This window comes from Elgaria multicarinata, chromosome 3 (genome assembly GCF_023053635.1).
Source record: "Elgaria multicarinata webbii isolate HBS135686 ecotype San Diego chromosome 3, rElgMul1.1.pri, whole genome shotgun sequence".
Classification (NCBI taxonomy): Eukaryota; Metazoa; Chordata; class Lepidosauria; order Squamata; family Anguidae; genus Elgaria; species Elgaria multicarinata.
Genome location: NC_086173.1, coordinates 69626858 through 69649867, shown reverse-complemented (window position 1 = coordinate 69649867; position 23010 = coordinate 69626858). Strand labels below are relative to the sequence as shown.

At 42.0% G+C, this 23010-nt stretch overlaps 1 protein-coding gene across 2 annotated transcripts in view; it reads right to left on the bottom strand.

Annotated features, from left to right (window-relative positions):
• The window catches only part of WWC1 (WW and C2 domain containing 1), a 112182-nt gene extending 109712 nt beyond the window's left edge, over positions 1–2470 (bottom strand). Inside the window, exon 1 of one of the 2 annotated variants that reach the window (XM_063120562.1) lies at positions 2211–2470. Coding sequence is in view for 1 of the 2 variants with exons in the window: in XM_063120561.1 (XP_062976631.1) it covers positions 2211–2329 (119 nt within the window). In the remaining variant the exon portion in view is untranslated. The remainder of the gene's footprint in view (positions 1–2210) is intronic. The other variant, XM_063120561.1, reaches the window with a different exon arrangement.
• Between the last annotated feature and the right edge of the window lie 20540 nt (positions 2471–23010).

Below are 23010 nucleotides of genomic sequence, written 5' to 3'. Positions count from 1 at the left end.
CAGAAAAGTCATTCCAAGGTGTGTTTTTGTGAAGAGAATGGGGGTGGGGTGGGTGGGAACAGAAGTGGATGTATTAAATCCAGTTTCTTCACTGCTTACAGAAAATCAGGGTGCTAAAAATTTCTTCCTTTGGTAGTAATGTTTGAGTACTTCACCATGAGCAATGACAAGACACGTCCTCCCCCACAACAAGACACTACCAAATGTCACACACTGTAGCGCTGCCACACAGTATTCTAACCAAAGAAAAAACAGCTTCTGTTAACAAAAGCAACATAATCTACAGGGTTTTTTCTAGCTTGGCTCAAATTGTTCGGCTCAAACCGAAATATTCCTGCCATCTTCTAATTATATATCTGAAATTATTTTCTAATAATTTCAAACAGCTCCCCCCCCCCCATAATAGCATGCTTAGAATCAAAGTTAAACTGTATTTAGAGACTTATATTCTGCTGTGGACATTTTATACTGTTTTGATAGCTGGTGTCTTCTGAATAGAGATAATGGAATAGCAATAGAAAAAGCAGTAATAGTTGAGAGTGCAGGGAGGAGTAACTACTTTTTACTAGTGTAGAAAATATTTCAGAATTGGGTCAGGGAGGAGCAAACATATACCCACAGCCACACTGGCTCTAGTACTCATATTAAGGAGAGAACAATGGAGAAATATAGCAAACTCCACTCCCATCATCATGCAACCTATAAGATGACAAGTGAACTTCAGATAGTTACGTTTGACACCAGCCTCCAAAAAGTAATAACTTGTTACTGTTGCTGGGGGCAAATTCTGATTTAGCTGTTTCTAAAAAAAATTACACCCAATTGCCTCAACGTGTAGCAACCAAGGAGTCTGACAAGTTCTATACACCTGTTTGATTCCACCAGTTTCCCGAGACACACCTTCAGTTTAGCAGGTGCAATTCTGTGTTCTAACAAGTCTGAAAAATTGAGGAGGGAGCTAGTCCTGACTAGCCCCATTCCAGTAAGCATTCAATTTGCATAAATATCTGGGAGCCCATTAAAATGTCAGGATTCACTGTGCAAAGCGACTATAATCATGCAGCAACTTCAACCGCCGTAGGACAGTTAGTGGGGACTAGGAGGAATGGGGCTGCTATGGGGATTGGACCACTGAACCTTCGAATGGCAGAGCTCAGCTTTAATACTTGTGGTGTAATAATAAAGCAAATGCCCCTTAGGATGTCCAGAGTGGATTTCCCTAGTACTCTCCTCTATGCACTGAGTAACCACAGCATGTGCAATCCCATAATCTGGTATTAGAGACCAGGGTTTCGCTTGTGCCTCTGCACAAGAACAACAAAAGTTAAGCATTGGGGAACCACCACAAGACCAAAAGAGCAACATGAGGCTCCAGGTCTGTCATGGAAATGGCAAAAGAAACCATGTGACAAGTCACAGGGGGCCTCCGTGTTCGATTTCTCCTTTTCTTCAACATACGCCATATGGACTGAAACAGACTTGATGCAAGCCATGGGAAAAGCAAGCCATGGGAAAAGCACTTGGTAAAGCCCAACACATTTAAAGGCATCTACCATTTAGGGAGATACAGTTCAAACCCTGCTCAAACATGAAACTCAATAGGGTGGCCTTGGGGCAAGTCACTCTTTCTCCACCTAACCTACTTCACAGGGTCGACGTGGGATAAAATGAGGAAGGGGCAGGAAGAGAGGATATGAAAATGAGGGGGCCGTCGGGAAGGCTTTCAGAGGCAAGTCTGTTTCCGCCAAAAGCAAGGTCCAAGCTTCCCTGAAAACCTGTTCCTTAATGTGTGGGGGCAACTTGCAGTTACTTAAATAAATGGGTAGAGAAAAGCACTTCCACATGCTCAGAGAAACCTTTTCCTTTACTACTCCATAGCTTACTTCGAATCTTCCAGAGCTGAATCCTGCACTGAAGATAGTTTCGGGGGCTGAGCCGTAGCCAAAATTAACACCACCTAGCCCCAATCCTCAAATCTCTCAAAGGCTGTCAGCTTTACATTCCCTTACACGTGCGCGACGGAGCGTAACTGCAGGAAGGACGAGAGGAGGCCGTGTGAATACACACGCACACACCTCGTCCCCAAGTTTCCCCTCTTTGCTCACAAGAACTCAGCCCGTTCCAAGCACTTGCTGCCCTCGCAAAGCAAGCAAGCTCCTTCCTGGCTCGGCAGCCGCCGCCGCCGCCTCCCACTGTCCGTCCTTCCTCACCTGTCCCGCGGGTCAACCCAGCTGGTGGTTTTGGTGGCGTGGTCGATATAATAGACTTTGCCGTCGTAGTCGCGAGCTTCCTCCCAGCCCTCGGGCAAAGGCAGCTCCTGCCTGGGCATCTTCTCCGGGAGTGGTGGGGGTGGCAGCGGCGGGACGGACCGAGCCTAGTGGCGGCGGCCCCATGCAAAGAGCTCAGCAACCCCTCGCCCAGCCTAGCAGCTGGCACGGCGGGCCGGGGCGAGGGGCCGCGGCGGGCAGCGTGGCGGGAACGAGGCAGCCGACGGGGCGGTAGACTCGCATCCTCAGCCGGGGGAGGGGGGTAAGATGAGCGGTGCTAGCTAGGGGAGGAGGGTTCTTGCAGGTACTGCAAGCAATGCCACAGCCCAGTCGAGCAGGGCTGACCGTCTCCGCCTAGGTACAACGAGCAGCCGTCTCCTTCCCCTTCACTGCTTCATCGTCTCTTGCTTCAGCGGCAGGTTCCCGGCCGCCTAAGAACGCGCAGCGCTGCGGTGCCTCTCGCCTTTAAAGCGGCCGAGCCCACCCAGTCCTTCGGGCTTCTCCTAATACCAAAGTGCGGCCGCCTGCCAGCTAGCCAAGTTCTCCCTCCCTCTACAGTACCGGAGACTCTTGCAATGCTGCTGCTGCTGCTGCCGCCGCCGCCGCCGCCAAGTCCTGGGTTCCTTCCTCCCCCTCCTCTCATGCCGGTGCTACTGTAATACAGGTAGTAGTAGAGCAGTTTCAACCCTATTTAAAAAAAGAAAGAAAAAAGTGGCGGCGGCTGCTATTACTGTAAACACGGTCGTGCTGGAGACAAGCGCCTCCTCCTGCTTAGGGCGGGCAGCTAGAAAGGAACGATGACCCCTTCAGCAGTCTTGACCGCGACCAGGTTGGGGGTAGCCGAACCTGAAGTATAGAGTGGGCGGGTTTGCACGTGTCTCTCCTTCCCCCCCCCCCCCGCAGCTCCTGAAAGGGCAGGGCTGAGACTTTGCAAGGAAAAGCGGACGAAGGCCATTCGGGAGGACGTGCGCGTCCACCGGGTCTTTGTTCGCCGCGGGGAGTTCTCAAGACTTCTGGGTATTGAAGCCCCGAGGCTGGAGGGCTGGAATGAGAAACTGGCATCCTGGCTGTGCCTCACTCTCCTTGCTAGTCTCTGAATTGATCCCAAGAGGAAGATTGTGCGGCGGCGGCGGGGCTCTCCGGCTTGCTCTGACAAAGAGTTTTATCCACCACGTGAGATGGCAGGAACAAGTGCGGGCTCTCTATGTCGTCATGGCTTGTTATCAGTTCAGGAGAAGGAATGGGTCCGAAGGAAAAGTACTCACTAATCAGGACACTTGTAGATATATAACAGCACTCTCCGGTAGTGGAGTCGTACATTTTGAAGTGCAGGCGCTCATCGTAACAGTCCTCATGGCTATGCCCGAAGATAGAGTCAAAAATTCAAGGCAGCTGAGTTGATCCATATCAGCAAACCAGTTCTGGCAGTTTTCATCTCCACCAGGTGCTGGTCTTTTGTTAAGTAAATGAATCTTAATTGTCCATTCAAGACCAAGGCATCCCCAAATACTTGCCTTACAACAGGGAACAATATATTGTTTGGGCATTGTGAAAATTGCACCTAGGGTCAGAAGGAAAACTGACAATTCTGAGGGGTGTGTCACAGATTATGTTAGTCTCCCTACTAAGCAAAAAGTGCTGGGTGTGGGTCCACCCTCCTTAACCTGGCTCCACTACACCACTGGGACTCTCCCAAGAACAGGAGGGGCTAACAGGTGAGTTGCTATGGGCAGATGACAAGGAAAAAGGAAGTCAACAAAAATAAGGTTCTATATACCCAGAGGCAGCAGTTTATAATTAATTCTTTTCTATTTCACTGATCTTCAAACTGAACAAATTATATTTGAACTGTCTCTTACATGATAAATTGTACAACAGAAATGAAAAAAAATTGAGCACAATTTGAGACAGCCTTCACATTACCTATGCTCAGCTGTCAATGCCACTGCCTCAGAGAGTATATATTCAAAAGCACAATAACACCTCAAAATTCCTACACATGTGGAGAAAAAGTAGTGATCATGGCCATCAGAGGTTTCTAGGATGTGGAATAGCAGCCTTCACCTGTTTCCACTGCAGTCTTTACACTGTAGGTCAGTGCTTGGGGTACTTCCAGGTGGAATATCTGAGTTAAAATTCTTCCATTTCCCCTGCTATTAGTCATGATGGCTGTATACTATTTCCAGATCAGAGGCACCCTTCCTCCAAATATCAGATGCAACTGTGGGAGGCAACTACTGCCCTCATGTCTTGCTTGTGGGCTTCCCATAGGCATTTGGTTGGCCACTGTGGGAAATAGATATTTGATTAGATGGGCCTTTGGTCTCATCCAGCAGTGCTGCTCTTATCCAGAGAAAATTGAACACAAATTCCCAGTACATGTTGTCAGTCTTAAAACACTTATCCTTTGAAAACTTATAAGTGGGGCCCTGCAGCAAAGTATTGCGATGTAGAATGGTCAATGGAAGCCTGGTGGCTCTGATGTCAGTGGGACAGTGAATCCGCTCTGGGTTTTAGTCAGAACTTTAAGGCTTCACACCTTACCTCCTTGAGAGTTCTGACTGAAACCCAGAGCAGATTCATCACTCCACTGACATTGGAGCCACCAGCCTCCACTGGAAGTGATTCTGTTCAGGATCTCAGCCACTCCATTCCATTTCCCCCTTCCTCTGGTTTTCCTCCACCACCTTCTAAGTCCGTCAACATTCTGTGCTCACTGAACATGCTCAGTCCTCCCTGACCTGTTTGGGGGATTTTTCTCCATTTGGGTCCTCCTCTCCTTTTGGGGTGTGTGTCTGGTGGACACAGTGGTGTACAATCCCAACTACATTCAACTGATTTATCAATGGAGAAATCATTATTAGAGAGAGAGAGAGGTGTAAAACAGCACAACAGTAAAGTAACAATGAGGCTCTGAATCCAGTATGGATGCAGTCAGTCTTAAGTAAAAATATGTAAAAAAAGACAGACTAACAACAGAGTATTTACAAATATATATATTGAGCTAAATGATTCAGGTTCTGTGCTCTTCAGTAGCTGTGCCATGACATGGATACCTGGCGAAAATTCCTTAGGAGAAAAACAAAGGTATGACTGATCTAATACTTATGAACTGTCCTCCAGATTAAGGCCTCTCTCTGTGTGTATGTGTCTTCTATTATAGCCACCCTTTTCTATTCTTCCTCCCACCTGCTTACCTGTTTTTATGATTTTTGTTGTTGGTGATAATAATATAATCTCTGATCTACAGTTGTATCAATTTGTGATTTTGTGTATGAGTATTTTGGGTTTGGTGTGTTTTTTTTGTTGGTTTTTGTTGTTTTGCTGTACTGACCTCTTGCATATAATAGCTACTATGGGTTTGTCATATGGGTTATCCCATTTCTTCATATAATATTTCACTGATGCAGCTCTGTGCTGACACAGTCAGGAGCTCTCTTAACTGTGCTGGCACAGGGCAGAGCATCTTTGGTAGTAGCCTATACACTTTGGAATCTTTTATCAAGAGAGGTAGCCAGAGAAGTGTAAGATGCTTTGAGTGTGTATTCTGAGAATGCAACAAAAAAGAAGGCTTGGAAATAAATTAATAAATGTAGAAGCACTAGGGTATTTTAGCCTTCCTCTTCTGCCCAATATCTCAGGGCTAAAATAGATATTACTTTAACTCTGTATCTATCAGCTACATTATGATGATGATGATTGAGTAGCTACAGGATTCCCTATCCATATTGGACCTGCGGTGGGGAAAACTGCCCCCTGCCCCCTCATACTAAATTACCAATCTGGATTAGGGGCCCTATGCCTACTCCAGAATAAAGGTGGGGGTGGGGTGGAGGCATAGCTGATAGATATGATTTAAAGTTTTGGGCCTCAATCCTAAACACAGCTCAATACATTTATTTAGAACAGCTGCTATCCAAATCCCTACTGCTAACACTCTTAACATTTCCCCCCAATGATGGATTGCTTTTAATATTCAAGGAGATGTTGCTTAGACTGTTCTGCCTACAATTGCAGGCTATTTTAATTTTTAATTGTTAAAAATAATTTAAATTTATTTTTCTCATGTGTCTTAAAATCCTAACAATGTTCATCAATTACAGTATTTCTGATAGAATGTGTTGTCTTTCACAGTGCAAACCTATGCATGTTTACCCAGAAGTAAGGCCTATTGTGTTCAGTGCATCTGATTATCACTGTGATCATTTTATCACTGTGACTCATAACAAAGGAATGTGATGTTTTCAAAATATATTTGAATTATGAAGTAACAGACAGGTGACTTCTGGCTCCTGAACAAATAAGGTGGAGAGAGGATGATTCATAGGTATAGTTATTTATTTATTTTTTACCTTTGTAAAAGGGAGTGTTGTTTACTGTACAGAAGAAGGAACTTTCAGTGAATTCCTAGAACCTGGTCATCATGCGCAATTCTGGCCATTAATAGTAGGACTTGAAAAAGCAACCTAGAATCAGTAAATTTTTGCTGCCATCTCTCATTTCTGTATTTTTCACCAACTGATAAAGAGGTTATTGATGTTCTTCTCTGCACCTATATATTGTATTTATTGCCAAATTCTTTGCCTTAAAACTCCTTGTCTCTGGGCTACTGTGGCTGATAGGAACTAATTGCTGGATATCAACTAGAGAAACTTACTTCAATAAATGACAATACTAAATGACCTCTTATAGTAGCACTGTTTCATTTTCTCAGGCCAGCATAGCAGCGACATTCCAAATCTAAGTATTTAATAAGATATAGGGTGCAATGTTTTGAAGATAGTCTTCAGCTCCCTAACCCAGAGGCTGACTACTTTCCAATGCAGGGGGTCAGAGCACAGAGGTGATCCTTGCCTCTGTGTTCCAGATGCCCTACTTTTTTTAGCTAAATGGACAATTGTGCCTGTCTAGCCAGGGAGATTCAGAGCAGGAGGCGGGAGGGGGGAGGCCACATGGCATATAGGGAGCTACATAATGTGACTTCCATTTTCTCCTCCCCTCGCCTCCAGGACCACACCCTTTTCACTGTCTCCACACTCCATTTCTGAACACAGAGATGGGAAAGAACTGTGTACCCTACAGGGGGGCGGGGAGTGCGGTTTTGGGGAACAAACGTTAGAGCCCTGGCACCAACCTCAATTCCCAGAAACCAAAAAAATCCTATGGCCATCTATACAATGTGCCCTTAAGTCATAATAGGGTATTAACACCACCAGACTGCCTGCAGTTGAATGTAATAAAACAAGTATAAAACAATTTCATGCTTTCAACTTGTATTTCTTGATAAGAGGAATAAAGAAACAATGAAGCAGTGAGGAAGTCAGCTTGCTGAGAGAACTCCTGGGCATTCATTATTGGCTTGACTCTGAATGCCTCTTCTAAGCATATTTCACTTTTAACTGAAACTGTAATTATAGCTGCCATTGTAATAGGAAACATTTGAAGATTTGATCATTTGCTTTTTAAAGAAAGGACTTAGACTAAGTATGATACTTCATATTATTTGTCACAAGGCTACAACAAGGTTTAAAAATCCATTTTTCCAGTAGTTCTGATGCCATGTAGTTTTAGCATTGTAGAATCTGGATTAGTTTCTCCACAAGCTTGACCTACTAGATGTGACACAGGAGATCTCTGATCAGGTTCTGCTATACTTAACACACACACACACACAAGAGGGAGCAAAGAGGTCTGGGGCTGCAGTGATGCAGAAGTGAAGGTTCCCTTCCATGTTGCTTTTCTAATTAAAAATCTCTCCCTTTCTTCCAAGGTTGCCATTTTTCCCCAAGTGGGGAGGATCACATAGGTGCCACTCTGCATCTTATTTATTTATTGCATTTTATACCACCTAATATCCTGTGTCCATCAAGTGCATTCCAGATATTCATGCCAAACTGAGGATACTCAGAAGTATAATTCTTAATTATGAAGAGATGGAATATCGGCTGTTGTGTTGATTGTGAAGATTGCTTGTTCTGACACTCAGGGTTACCCCTGAGTGTCAGATTGAGTTAGCTATGCTGAGAAGAGCTTGCTAATTTTTATTTAAAATAATAATTCCTATCATTTTAGGTGGTTTTTATTTTTTAAAAAAATAATTGTTTCTCCAACAAAGAGACAAAATAATCTTGTCTTCATTTTAAGGCAAATTGTATGCTTGATACTCACCACAGAGTTGCAGTGGCTCTGTTGAACAGATCATTAGGGTAAGCCATAAAGTTTTCAAACCTTAGAAAACTTATTATAATTGTACAGCTCTAACCCCCTTGCAATTTAATCCAATGCCATTTTGTTTTTAAGAGAGATGCAGCATCCCTGCTAGTAAGTTTCCCCATACTAGGACATGCAAGCAGCATAAGAAACAATGAGGCCTGCCAGAGTTAGGCGAGCCTGAGCTGTGTGTAATGCTTTTGTCTCCTTAGAAACTGAATAGCACTTGAAAAGACCTGCAGCTAAGAATGCGTAATACTTTGTTTGCGGTTCTCTTTGTTATAGGGAATGAAAGGACTCCCTCTGTCTATCTCCTCAACTGTTCCTATTTTTTGGTCTCCCTCCCTAATTTCTTGCTATTTTGCTTTTGGGTGGTATTTGTGGGAAGGGGGTAGCTGTGCAGTGCATACTGGCAACTGGAGAGTGTCATTTTGAATTTTTAAATATGATAACATTTTATCAGTCAAGCTGTTGCCTAGCAAATGAATATTGCAAGCAGTCAAAAGACATCAGCAGTATGCAATAGTGTGTGGGGAAGGAGGAGTGATTCTTTGTGCGAAAAGGGGTTGTTCCATGTACAAAAGACAAATGTCCCTAGTTCCATATGTGAGATATTGGAGTATGCTTCTGGCATGAACGGGAGAAGTAAACCTGTATCTGAACTGCAACACTTAAGACCTGTAAGGGGGGATTTGTGTGCTTCTCCACAGGGGAAATATGGTAATTTCTTAGGGTGAAGGGTTCTAGCCTAGCCTTTACCCTGACATGCTAGTTTTCTGTGTGTCAGGCTCTTATTTTTTTGAGAGAGCGTTCTATTTGAATCTTCACCTGCAATCTGAAGTGGTACAGTCAAGACGCAAGTATACTACCTCATCTGCTGATTTTTAGAACTTTGGTAGTAATTGTGTAGACTGAAGGACTTTAGATATTTACTATCAGATTACTTCTTAGCAAAAGCTTCTTGTCACAACCTCAGTAGCCTTGGATATTGCAGCATTTTCAAAAGTACAGTGAATGGGATAAAAAAAGCTCCTGAGATAGCATTTGAAAAATTAACATTCAGAACTACCAAAATAATACTTGTCATTTATAAAGACATTTGAAGTGTTTAAAGCACTTCAGACTATTTCAATAATACCTTTTGATATTCATGTAAGGATGGCCAGTAGTACTATTCCCAAATGGTGGGGTTAGAAGTGTGGCTCAAGCTTGAATATTCCTTCTGATGCAGTTTGGAGGCTTTCATTTCCGTTTTAGATTAACTGCAGCTTGCCATGTCATCAAAAACTGGACAAATTGTGGTTAATATTAGTTGCAGCAAGGGAGCTCCAAACCATTTATGAAGCTGGTTTGTTTCGACTAACATAATTAAGATTAACCACATCTCAGGATTTGGATGACACCTAAACTCAGTTAAACTAAAATGGAAGCAGAAACTTCCAGTCTCTTTGTGGCTAGGGTGGAGGGGTAGAGAGCCCGAGGCTCATCCTCATAACACTAAACTACAGTTTTAGTGGTTGCATTCTCTTCCAGAGGCCACATGCACTCAAAAGAAACTCATGCTTATAGCCAGTAGCTTGCCTTAGGCCACTTAAGGTACAATCCTGTGCATGTTTAGACAGAAGAGGAAAAAAGACCTACAACTCCCAGCATGCACTAACTAGCATGGCTGGCAGGAGCATGCTGGCAGTTGTAGGCCTTTTTAGTGTTTTAACCTGTTGGGTGTTTTACTGTGCTTTTAATTTTTGTGAACCGCCCAGAGAGCTTCGGCTATTGGGCGGTATAAAAATGTAATAAATAAATAAATAAATAAATAAAGGCCTCCACCTCTCTGCTTTTTCCAGCCAGTCAAGCTGCTAGGAATGCTAGGAGTTCTACAACTTTTTTCTGTCAAAACATGCATAAGTTTATGCTCTAAGTATGTTTAGGGATGAGGTAAGATTCCATTACTAGTGAAAGCATTAGTACAGAAAATTGGCTACATTTTATATTGTACTGCCACTTTCAAATGTTCAAAAGCCTGATATTTCCTGATGTATGCTTTAAAATGTAGCAAACTTATGCTAGAATATTTGATGATTCGTTGGTTTCCAATTATAGAGCCTTTTATGGTGCTGCAAGGTCAGGTAGTTAATCTGGTTTTCTTTTCTTTATAGACTTAGTTTTAGACTAACATATGAAGATATTCTGATTAGTGCTACCACCCTTTTTGTGTGAGTGGGGGCAGAGTTTCTGTGCATTTATCCCAGAAATCCAACAGGTACAACTTTTCCCAGCTCGACTATGTGTTGACTGGAACAGCTGCCCATTCCTATTAGATTTCTGACTGTCTAGCCAGTGTTTAAGGTACAGGAGCCCGGCTGGATGAAAGGTAGCAAAAATGGGGAAGGGAAAATACTTCCAAAAGTATTAACATTCCAAATGGGTAATTAACACATCTAAAGGGATGGACTATAGAAGCAGGGTGACTTCCTTTCAGAGTAACAGAAGATAAGAATAGTGCAATAGAAAACATCTATTATTATGTCAGTTCAGAGTTCAATCTGAAGAGACCCTCTTCTCAGGGCTTGCTGCATAAATGGAGCATTCTCCCATATGCTGGGCCATTGCATTAACCAAATCCAGACCTCTCTTCTTTGGATCTGTTACAGTGATGATCATTTTATGTGATAGGCTTGCTATATTGTAGAGCATTGTGGCAGAAGTAACCTATTTTGTCCAGTTCTTTAAGATTTGGTCAAGTTAATCAGAGAAACACCCTATTTCTAGTGCTCAGAAACCCCATTGTAAATAGCCTGTTCAATTTCCTGGGTATCTTGTCTGTTAGGTTATAGCAGAACCCTCCAATCCTACCTCAACTATTCCATCTTGCTGTGCAGTGAAGCTAACTCAGTTTTGTGTTTCTTCTGTCCATGGTTATTACAGAGTGATAGCATTAGCTGTCCTATCCTAGAGAAGATCTCACTTTCCATTCATGGGCTAGGGAAACCCTCTGAAGTCTTGTATGCTAAACAGAGAAACAGAATATACTCAGAAAATCCATGCTAGGAAACTTATGACTGGAAGATCTATACCATGCTGCAGTGTATAGTTTCTAGCTTGTCTAGCACAGAATTGAGGGGAATATGCATAATCCTAATAATATTAACATTGGCTTTATTAAAAGCATAGTCTCTTTTGAGCCTGTAGGGTTCTAGGGTTAGAATAAAGTGATATCATCATGTTTCCAGTGTTCCTAAGATATGTGTGTTCATTGCTAATGTCTTCGTTTTGAGTTTCTTTGCTTCCTCCCTCCTCTCCCATCTGGTTGAAGTGGGGCAGGGGTGGGGAAACTTGGAGTATGATGACATCATGTCACCCACACCCTCTTATTACCCTTTACTGGAAAGGGGCAGAGACTGAGGGAGCATAGACTGTTGTCTTTAGCAGCAGCTACATGTTTCCCATAACACAGTCTCATGCCCAGTGCTGGTGTTGCAGCAGCAGGGGGAAAAGGGGGAACATGAAGTGGCATTTACAACAATAGTACATAGTTAAAATGGAGCATAAGTTGGGATATCATAGCCTGCTGAGTACAGAGCAAACATACCTCAGCAAGCGGGCTGTCTGGATGGAATGTGTGTGGGGCAGGCACCTGCTCTGGGGCAATGAGTCATGTGGAATTTCAGTGACACAGGGCTGGGCTGGTGATTATAAGTAACTCAGCAGTCTGTTTGTTCTACATCACCTTTGTAATCTTTAGCACTTTGTACACCTGCAGTAGATTCCTATCGCTTTACAATTAGGTCTGCAGTAAGGGAAATAATGAGTTCTTCACCACGATCTCCATATGCTAGAAGGGAGCAATTTGTTTCCATCGTTGATAGAAGTATTAACTGATTTGTAAGTTATTAACCCAAGCTTTCCTATATAATCCTTCCATTAAGGAAAGTTGGGGGTAGGACTTGCAAAATGAAGATTTTGGGACTTCCTATGTGCTCTTGTTCCTATTCCAACATACATTAAAGAACCCAAATGGCTAAATGGTTTATATCATGCTTTGTACTTGTTCTGCAGTTTGTCATTCACAGATTATGTTGATCTAATTTTGGAGTGGTTATTGGGGAAATTCCACTCCAGTATTCATATTTGTTTTATACTCTCTCTTTCTGTTTCAGTAAGTGGGTGGTGGGGAAGCTATCCTTCCCCAGTAGGTCTGTCATGCTACACATTCATATAAAACTGAAAAAAAACTTAATGGACGGCAGTTTAGAAGTGTACAGTGGAAACAGCAGCAACATGAGGTCATTTGTTTCAGATACAATGGACACTAGGGTAGGGTAGTGTGGTTTAAGACAAAACTAAACTCTGTCCCAACCTACTCATGTGCATTTTAATCAAAGCTTGATCTGCAGAAATCATCAGGCAAAGGTTTTCACAGAACAGAAGTCAACATTATTGCCTGATCAAGCTGCAATAAATGGTGTAGAAGCAATAAAAATTGGTGGTAATCCTAATGTAGGATCACAGAGGTCTTGTAATTGCAACTCTAGTGCGGAAATGAAATAAACAAATAATAATAATAATAATAATAATAATATAATAACTGCATTGTTGTAGAGGGGAAAGAAAACTTGCATATGCTGAAATTCTTTACAACTACATTTAGAGCATAGGAGTCCCATCTTCTTTTGCATCTGGTCAGATTAATTATACGTGGAAAGTTTTTTTGGGTACTGTGTTTGTGGTAAGGGCTATGAATGGGTTAGAGGTCAAAGTAAATACAATGGGTTGGATCCAGACTTAAGCATATTTAGAGTAGGCCCATTGAAATCAATGGGACAAGTAAGTCATGAGTTTTGTAGGTCCCATTGATTTTGATGGGTCTACTCTAAATATGACTAAATCTGGATCTAACACATTGCATATTGACTTTCTTTGAGATGGAACCTGATAATATTTGGGACTAGCCTATTTTATTCAGCTGAGTTTATTATGATGTCTTGACATCAGAAGCCACAAGTGTGGGTGGAGGAAATATGCAACCATCTAGAATCTAGACCAGTGGTTCCCAAAGTGGACGGTACTGCGCCCTTGGGGGCGGTGGGATCGCATAGGGGGGCGTTAAGAGGCAAGGGGGCGGCAGGGGGGCACTAACAGGCAAAGGGTTGGCAAGAGGGCACTCAAGGTGGTCTTTTCCAAGAAGCGCCTCTCCAGAAGGTCTTAAAACCCAGGGACATCTTTATGGGAGAAGGTTGTTTGGTCCCAAGACATATAGGGGAAGAATCCACACATGTATTAATACCATTTAAGAAGTGTCCTTTTAATGGTGAATTGAAATGTTTCAAAAGCACCAAAATGCTAATGACAGGAAATACCCTGCTTGGTGTGCCCCGCCACGCTGGCTGCAAAACAGAGGCATTTGCTCTCTTTTCCCTCCCTCCTTCGGCAAGCCTGCGGCTGGTGCTTCCCATTTTAAGGGGCCGTGCGCAGCATGGCCCCTTTTTCATTCTCAGCTCAGCTCCTCCACCCGGCCGCTGCTGCTGCTCAGCCCGGGCACTCAGACCAGCAGGATCCAGAGGAGCACTAAGAATTTACAGAATAGGGAGGTACTCTACCCTAGTTACTAAATGTGATATCTAATATTCTTGCTAAATGACTATCAGACTTTGAAAAGATGATATCACTGGATCAAGTTCATCAATTATGTTTAACTGAATGAACTAAAAAAATGTAATTGGATTTTGAATAAATATTCAATTAATTGTTACAATTTTGAATTTTATTGTTATTATCTTCCTTAGCGGGTCGTTGAAAACTGCTATTCTGAATAATGATTTTTATAGTGTAGGATAGGGGGCACTAGGCATGAGTTTGTGGAACCAAGGGGGCGGTTACCTGAAAAAGTTTGGGAACCACTGATCTAGACTGTCTTCCAGGCAAGGCAGCACAGTGTCTTAATCCAAGCTGGATCTCACAGTTTCATAGTATTAATGCCCTGCTACTTTGTTATGCCAATCAGAGACCTTTTATCTGTCTTTGTTCAGACATAATGTCAAACCATATTGAATAGTATCTCCTCAGACTCCTTCACTTTCGTCTCTTCCTCCAGCATGGCCCTAAGGAAATAGGAAACTTTCTCTTCCTTTTTCAATGGTCATTTGTGCTATGTCAAAGTCTAAATTATATTTTAGGGAAAGAAGCCAGGATAAGAAATCACACTTTGAATTTGGTTTGTTTCTCAATATCTTAATCCAAGCTAACCACAGTTTGTCCAGCTTCATATGTAATGACAAACCGTAAAGGGGAAGGAAGAGACCATGAGCCCAAGGCTCATTCACATAATGGATGCAGTGTCTACTTACCTGAGTAACCTAGTAGTCATTGTAGGCCGTAGGCACTTGCTTATGTTTGTTTGCTCTTTCTTTTCACAGCATACCTTTTAATATAAAGCCACATTACAACATATATTCATGAATTGCATCCTCCTGAGTCCCCTAATGCATTTTGTACGCTTGTAGATAAATAGATGTATACAATCTTCAGTGGTGTCTCATCTCAAAGGAAACTTGCTCTGTGAAAACAACTAAGGCTGCAATACTAAAGAGGCTTACTGAGTGTAAGTCCAATTGCCATGTTTCCAGACTGAGGGCTCCTATCGCTAATGATTAAAGACACAGGAGCAAGCACATATGCAAGCTGTAATCATCCTACACCAATCACAGTCAGTATCCTATCCCATCCCAAATTCCAAGACATCTCCCAACCATATTCAAAGTTCCTCTTTACAGCACTCCTCCTCAATACACTTCTAGACTCAGAGTGCACAAAAGAAGTTTAAAACCTGATCATTCTGGCATGTACTGCCAGGGCTCACTGAAAGAAAATAATATTTAAATTAGGTTTTTTTTTAATGCTTTGGTGGCTCAGCACTATGAACAGAGATACTGCTAGAATGTCCTTTGATTTGGCTTCATTTGTATATCCTGCTGGTTCATTGTATTTGCTCTGAAGTTAATGAGAAAACTTTACCAGTAGGAGGTATCTTTGTTGCATGCTAGGCCACTTTCTCAATACTTTGGGGATTGGGAGTGAGGAGTATTTCTTTAAAACGAATCTCCTTTGGTCTTTCATGTATTTTGTTTTTTTTAATCTAGATTTTTAATTTTATTTTAAAAGAATGCAGGCTTGAATCCAGAGGTGTCGTGTGTGAGTAGAAAAGAACTCCGGAAGACAGCTCTGCTGAATTTCCCAGCCTTAGTGTAGCCCTATGAAGTTCCAGAGGGTCCATGAAAACACAGGATTGGCTTTGGTGGAGAAGCTGTAGGTGGTGGTGGGCTGTGTGGCAAAGGGCTAGGAAAGTTCTGCAATGTGAGCGGAATCCTGTTCAATTTTCTCTGGATCCAACCCCTATTCCTCAGCCTTTTAGACAAAGAGATTAAAAGAACATCTTTCTCTTCCACACAATATTTATCAATGGCTAAAGTAAATTATTATAAAAAGTAAGTTATTAAAATCAATATATGTTTCCTTACTGAAAGTATTTCAGGATATGGATTTAGAAAGAATTTAAATATATTTGAGAGTGCATGCATTTAATGGCTAGCATTGGTGCTCTTCCAGTTATTTGGCTCTGCATAAGATATGAGCTTCGTGTGGCGCAGAGTGGTAAGCAGCAGTTACTGCAGCCGAAACTCTCCCCACGGCCTGAGTTCGATCTCAGCGGAAGCTGGTTCTCAGGCAGCCAGCTCAGGTCGACTCAGCCTTCCATCCTTCCGAGGTCGGTAAAAAGAGTACCCAGCTAGCTGGGGGAAAGGTAATAACGACTGGGGAAGGCAATGGCAAACCACCCCGCTACAAAGTCTGCCAAGAAAACGTCAGCAAAAGCTGACGTCCCTCTATGAGTCAGCAATGACTCAAGTGCTTGCATGAGAGGTTCCTTTCCTTCCTAAGATATACAAATGAGATTTGTGGGCATTAATAAAAATAGAATCAAACACATCTGCCTTCAGTAACTCAAGGTTTTGTTGACAAAAACCAATGGCAGCAGGGCAACCGAGCAATAGTCTCTTGGCAACTAGTGTTGCTTAGGCAGTGTTTCAACTACTGTGCAGATAAAAATCAAACATGTTTTCTCGCCTCCACTCAACCCCCATTAAGATGTCTTCCTCAGTTTAGTGATCTGTCCTCTTGGAGACTTTGTTGATATGAGATCTGATGGGGTGGGTGGGGAAGAAGTAATGGGGACAGGTAAAGGATACTTCATTTATCTGATATTCTTCAGTGCAGTAATGGAATATGTAGTTGGCACAGGTAGAAACAACTTAAACAAGTAAGAGTCAAGACAAGAGTGGATCCAGAATGAATGCAAGCTTAGATGGTTGGTTCCATTCGAAATGTTTAGCGACAGCCTGGAACACTGAAAGGGAACTTGTCCTCTCCCAAAATGAGCATAGGAACACTTTCTACTAGTCAACCCAATCTACCTTCGCCCTTTACAGGGGAAGAAGAAACCAAGATGAAGGAGTATCTGTTGCCAAGCTCCCTGTTTTGGTGTTCCCCAATCACTCTGAAAAGATAACAATGATACACAGCTGCCTAGAGATATTTTGTTCTATGGATACCACTCTGCTGCTCCCTGTTCACACACAGGTCATGTTTAACTTGGAGGTGGTCAGCCAGGTCAACCTTTTTATTGAAAAGCAGATCTAAATTCACAGAAAAAATCCAGCCCTTAAGTAAACATTACTGCTAATTCACAGGACTACTGAAGGGAAGTGCACAAGCTGGCTGACTCAAGTCAGTTGAGAATCACAAAACCTGATGCCATGTGCTGAACTCAGCATGGACTAACTTCTTGATTGCAACTGCTGATGTAGTTAAGTATCAAAAGCTGATCTATGCTGAGTTTAGCATGTGGTAGCCAGATTCACAGTATTGAATAACGTTTTCCTATACATACTGTGTGCTGTGTAGATTGCAAATTGGTGCTACGTTATATACTACTGTACAGGCAAAATATGGCCTTATCATTGGTGATTCAAGGCTCCCCTAAACCAATAATGAACCTCATAACTCAACCAAGTTATGGCCTCATAACTCAACCAAGAAACACTAATATCATATGTAGATTTCCCCCCACAATCTTTCACGCATTAATCAGTAATTAGTTCATAGCCTAAAAACCATGCTTTAGTCATAAGAATCAGATCAAACTTTTCCAGAGTCTTGCGTCTTTCAATGGTCACAAAATTGCAGACTATTGTACTGCTCTGACTGTGGCAGAACCATCAAGCACTGAGAACCATAGCACCCTAAAAGAGACATGTCATGGGCTATATGAGGGTAATCTGACCCTAAAACAGCCGCTGCAGCCCCTGTTGCATGATGTGACAAGCTATGGCAAGCCAGGTGCCTGTAGGCACCATGCAGAAATGGTGCCCATGGCACTCAGCACAGCATGACAGCCCTCGCAGATAAGTTAAGCTACAGTGGCCTATCTTGTTGTGCAAACCACATCACTGTGTCTTGCAGAACTACTACAGGAAACAAAATCAGGAGCTTAAAGATAATCAATGTGTGAAGAGTTCCCCCATTTTTCAGTACAGAATCCAGTTTCCATGAAGTCTACTTAATGGGTGGGATTCAGATTTAGGTGTGTTCACTGGGGCTGGGGGATTCATACTTCCTTGTCCCCCTCCTCCCCACAGTAGGTCCTCCAGCATCATGAAAATGCTACACAGGACAGGATACCCTGCTCTGCTCACGTAAGGTGCTGTGATGTTCTGCTGCCTTAAATGTAAATATCTGCAGGTTATTGTTCATATTATGCATAAAGTTCCAGTAAGTAAGTAATTGTAAGTAATGTACTTACAATTTGTATTGGGGGTTTGAATGTTGGAGTGCTGACTGGATAGTGGCGGGGGAGTGCTTGGAGTGGCTGTGTGAGAGTGGGAGGAGCTGGAGAAATGTTGCTTTATATAGGAAGTCTGAGCTGACTGCAAGACAGTTAAGTAAGGGGGATATGAGATAGAAGTGGAGGATTCTGTGAAGTGAAGGGTAGAAGTGGGGTAGAGAGACTGAAGGAGTGTTTAAGGAATGTGTATATGATTCTGTGAAGAGAACAGAGATATGAGAGAAGTGGATGATTATATGAGAATAAAGATAGTTGAGTTATAGACAGTAGTATTCTATAGCGGAAACTTGTAAGAAAGAACTGACAGAAACCAATATGCTTAGAACCTTGTATAACCATACACATTTCAACTAAGGAAACCAATAAGCTTGTTCATGCACTTACGTTAATAAATTCTGATTACTTTTAAATAACTGGTGTGGTCTCTGGGGGAGTGACGGAGGAGAGAACAGTTAATGGTGGCAGCGGAATGGGAAACTGAGGGCTAGGTTGCTGGGCTGTGAAACTGTGGGGCCTAAAGAATAAAGGCGAGACAGGAGCAGGAGCAGTAGGCCTAAACTGTCACACATGTCATCAGCACAGGGAGGAGTGAGTGGTCCTAAGTGCTAGTGGCGTGGATAGTCCTGTCAGGTAGCTTGTGGGTGTCTCAGGTGAAGGCAAGACATCACAGGTGCCTTGCCTGATGTTGGGGAATCAAGCACTGAGAACCATAGCACCCTAAAAGAGATATGTCATAGGCTATATGAGGGTTATCTGACCCTAAAACATGCCTCCCTCACACACACACACATTCAGCAAGGTCCCTGGCCATCTGGGTACCATTTTTGAAGGGCTAGAGGGGTTTCCATGGGGAAAAGGAGGTGGGCAAGCCCTCTTCAATCAGCCTGTTTCCTGTGCTTAAGTCTAGGTTCAACCCAATACCATGAAATGGAAACACATTTTAAAACACAAAATTAAGACCTATTCCTTTTTAGTACTTGGAGGAAAAATGTCCTGTATTTGTAAATACATCTGTCTCATCACAAGACATCTGGACTATATTAGCTGCTCTATTTAGTGACCCTCCACAGTCATGCTGACATCCAGTTTGGTCTGTTTCCCATGACTGAACACAATGCTCATCTTAAGACTTTTCTTTATAACGTTTTCAACCACAAAAAGCCCTGTTTACATGATGGAATATGACATACCTGTTTTCCTACATCAAGGCAAAGTTTGTATTGAATGACAAAATGTCAATCTACATTTGCTATAGAACTTCTGGTTGTGGAATCAGTTCCTGTGTGGTGATGTTTAAAGTGGCGCCAGGAGAAACTCTCCTGCCAAAGGTTTCTCTTCTACCAGAATACAGGCCCAAGTTGTTTTGGGATTGCCAAAAGGCAGAAAGGTTACTAAGGAAATGGACAGTTGCACTTAAGAAATGGCTTCCTCACTTAGCTTTGCTAGGCAGGATCTACACTACTGCTTTAAAACGGTTTATAACAGTAGTGACAACTGTTGGGGCTCAGGACACAGTCCAGATACAGTTTTCAAAACATTTTCAAAGTGTCATATCCTGCTTGGTGTAGATCTGGCCTAAATGTTTGTGTATGTTGCTGGAGCAGTAGAATATCAAACAGAGCATTCACATAGAAGAGTATTAAGTTGTTTTTCATCTTTTACTGCACCATGTGCACTATGTATGCACAATTACGCATATATCTTATTGATCAAAAATAAGGTTTGGAAATAGTATCCAGATTACTTGGATCCTTCTGCCTGTGGGGAGGGATCCTCCATGATTCAGAAAACAGATTCCAGATTGACTGTGTTCTCCCACTAGCATATTTTGTTGCATTTAAATACCATATAATTAAAGACAATGCACAAAATTTTAGCCTAATTCAAAAGCTAATGTGAAAGAAAGTTTTATTAAAAATAAATAAATTGTTCCATTGTTGCACCCAGTGTAGAACCTGGATACATATAGAGCACTTTTTAGCACTGTTTTAACGGGAAAATAAGCTCCAGAGACAGAAGATATAATGACATTGCTCTCTTGAAGTCTTTGGCAAGACTGCCACCATGTGGCTTCATCGTAATGGTGCAACACCAAGAGAGAAAGAGACCCCAATTTCTATCTCTAGCTGTAGACTGAGATGAGCGCTGCAACCTATTATTATCCAAGGGGAGAGGCAGGAAAGAAATATGATGATGAGATGCCAAAGGATTCCTTGCTAATTTTCAGCAAATACAACAGAACCCCCCCCCCTCAGTTTGTATATTATGCAAAAAGAAAAGACAATTCCCAGTTAGTTGACAGGTAACAATAATAAAGCAAAGAACTAATCTCTTTTACTTCTGCTTAGGGGGAAAAGTAATTGGAAGTATCATAAGTGGGACTGTGTTTATATTGTAATTCAGGACACAAGCATCAGATTTAATATTGGGGATATAATTCTCTCTCATGAAAGGCTTCCTTTCTTATAAAGCAAGTTTCTGGCTCTTAAAATTGGGAAGATAGTTTTGAAGAAATTGTGTAGGCAATTTCTCAGAGTCAGTCTCAAAAGCTGTGTGTGGTGGTGGTGGGGAAGCAGGACTTCCAGTGACCAAGGCCTAGCCTTCAGTGCTCTGTGTAGTTCTGTAGAAGTAAAAGAAATGTGCCTTGACTAGTCTGCCTAATTCACCTTCGCTTGTTGCTACATTCAAGTTGTTCTAGTGCAGAATCTTGATTTGTTTTTAAGCCTGACTCGTACTTATTTATTTATTATATATGGTTAATTTGTCAGGATCCTTTTTGGCACAGTGGGTTCTGCCTTACCTTTTATGCCTGTTCCAGTTCTTACAGTTCTATTAATGGTAATAAAACTTTAGTGTCTACTATAATCCAATGACTGGAAATATGTATTATTAATGTTAGAATACAGCATAGGTCAAAGGCAGGAGTCTTACTACAAACTCCGAAATCTGGTACCCCCTCCAAACATATACCAGAGTTTTATGCTGCCACCCATAACTGCGTACTGAACATCAAATATGGGTTCATAGCACAATTCTTCCAACATTATATCCCCTCTAAACCTATGCCAAAGCTCTGTAGATTTGTGCCATACCCACACACGTTTGAAACTGATATATCTGGTGGATCGTGATGAATGCCCAAAAACAAATTAGTGCACAAAACCTGGCAAATGTTGGAGGGCAATGTGGATACCAGATACTTGGGTTCATACTTCACACTCTTCTCAAAGGCAACCTAAGGTTAGTGTTGGCCATCAAGAAATCAAAACAACTGTCTTGCAAAGGGCATTCATTTACCAATTGGCCTGGTGGTTTACCTGGGATAGGACTTACTGACATGTGGCGATCTCATTTGGACGAAGCTTAGTAGTAATAAATAAGCTGATGTTTTGGTAATGTGTATTCTGATTCCAAGCATCAGTAAAATGTTTTTACATAATATATTAGAACAAAACATAAAGCTACAGTAAAACATATTGAGGACAAAGCCCTTTTTCCAGTAAGAAAATGTGGGATGGATACATAGGTAGTCTTCTAGCACTTTAGAACCATAGAGGACGTATTATTTACTAGATTAATGTATGATTCAAAGAGAAAATGCCAAAGCTATCTACCGAGATCAATATTATCTTTCAAATTAGGCTGTAGATCAAATACTTTTAATCCTTTTTCAAGTGTAGACGACCACTATTCCTTTTTACTCTGAATTCCAAGGCCATCTTGGAAGCAAAAACAACAGAATTCTGTGACAATTTAAATGGATTTTGGCCTGAGCTGTGCGATGCTTAGGTCTGATCACAATTATTGTTCTCATGTACTCAGTAGTCTACATACATGTACTCAGATAACTTCACTAGCAGACATGCATACAGTGCATTTTTCAGATTGAAGGAAAGCTGATTTCTCCTTCTTAAGAACATAAAAAGAGCCATGCTGGATCAGACCAAAGGTCTGTATAGTCCAGCATTCTGTTCTCACAGGGGCCAACCAAGTGCCTGCAAGAAATGCATGTGAGTGGAGCAGCACCCTCCCACTCATTTTCCCAAGCAACTGGTGTATGTAGACCTACTGCCTCTCATATCAGAGGTAGCATATAGCTTTCAGGATTAATACCCATTGATAGCCTTATTCTCCATGAATTTGTCTAATGCCCTTTTAAAGCCATCCAATTTAGTGGCCATTACTACATCCTGTGATAGTGAATTCCATATTTTAACTCTGCACTGTGTGGGGAAGTACTTCCTTTTATATGTCATGAAGCTCCCACTAATCAGCTTCATGGGGCAACTGTGTGTTCTAGAATTAAGAGAGAGGAAGAAAATTGTCTCCCTATCCACTTTTCTGATATCATACAAAATTTAGTATATCTCTATTATTTGTCCTCTTAGGCTAAACCATCCCAGATGTTGTAACTTTTCTTTATTATATAGGAGAGTTACTCCAGCCTCTTGATTACATGAGTTACTCCTTTTCTGCACTTTTTCCAACTCTACAATGTCCATTTTTAGGTGTGGTGACCTGAAATGTACACAGTATTTCAAGTGGGGTCACACCATAGATTTGTATAAGGGCAGTATGATATTGGCAGTGTTATTTTCTATTTGTTTCCTAATTACACTTAACATGGAATAGCAGCTG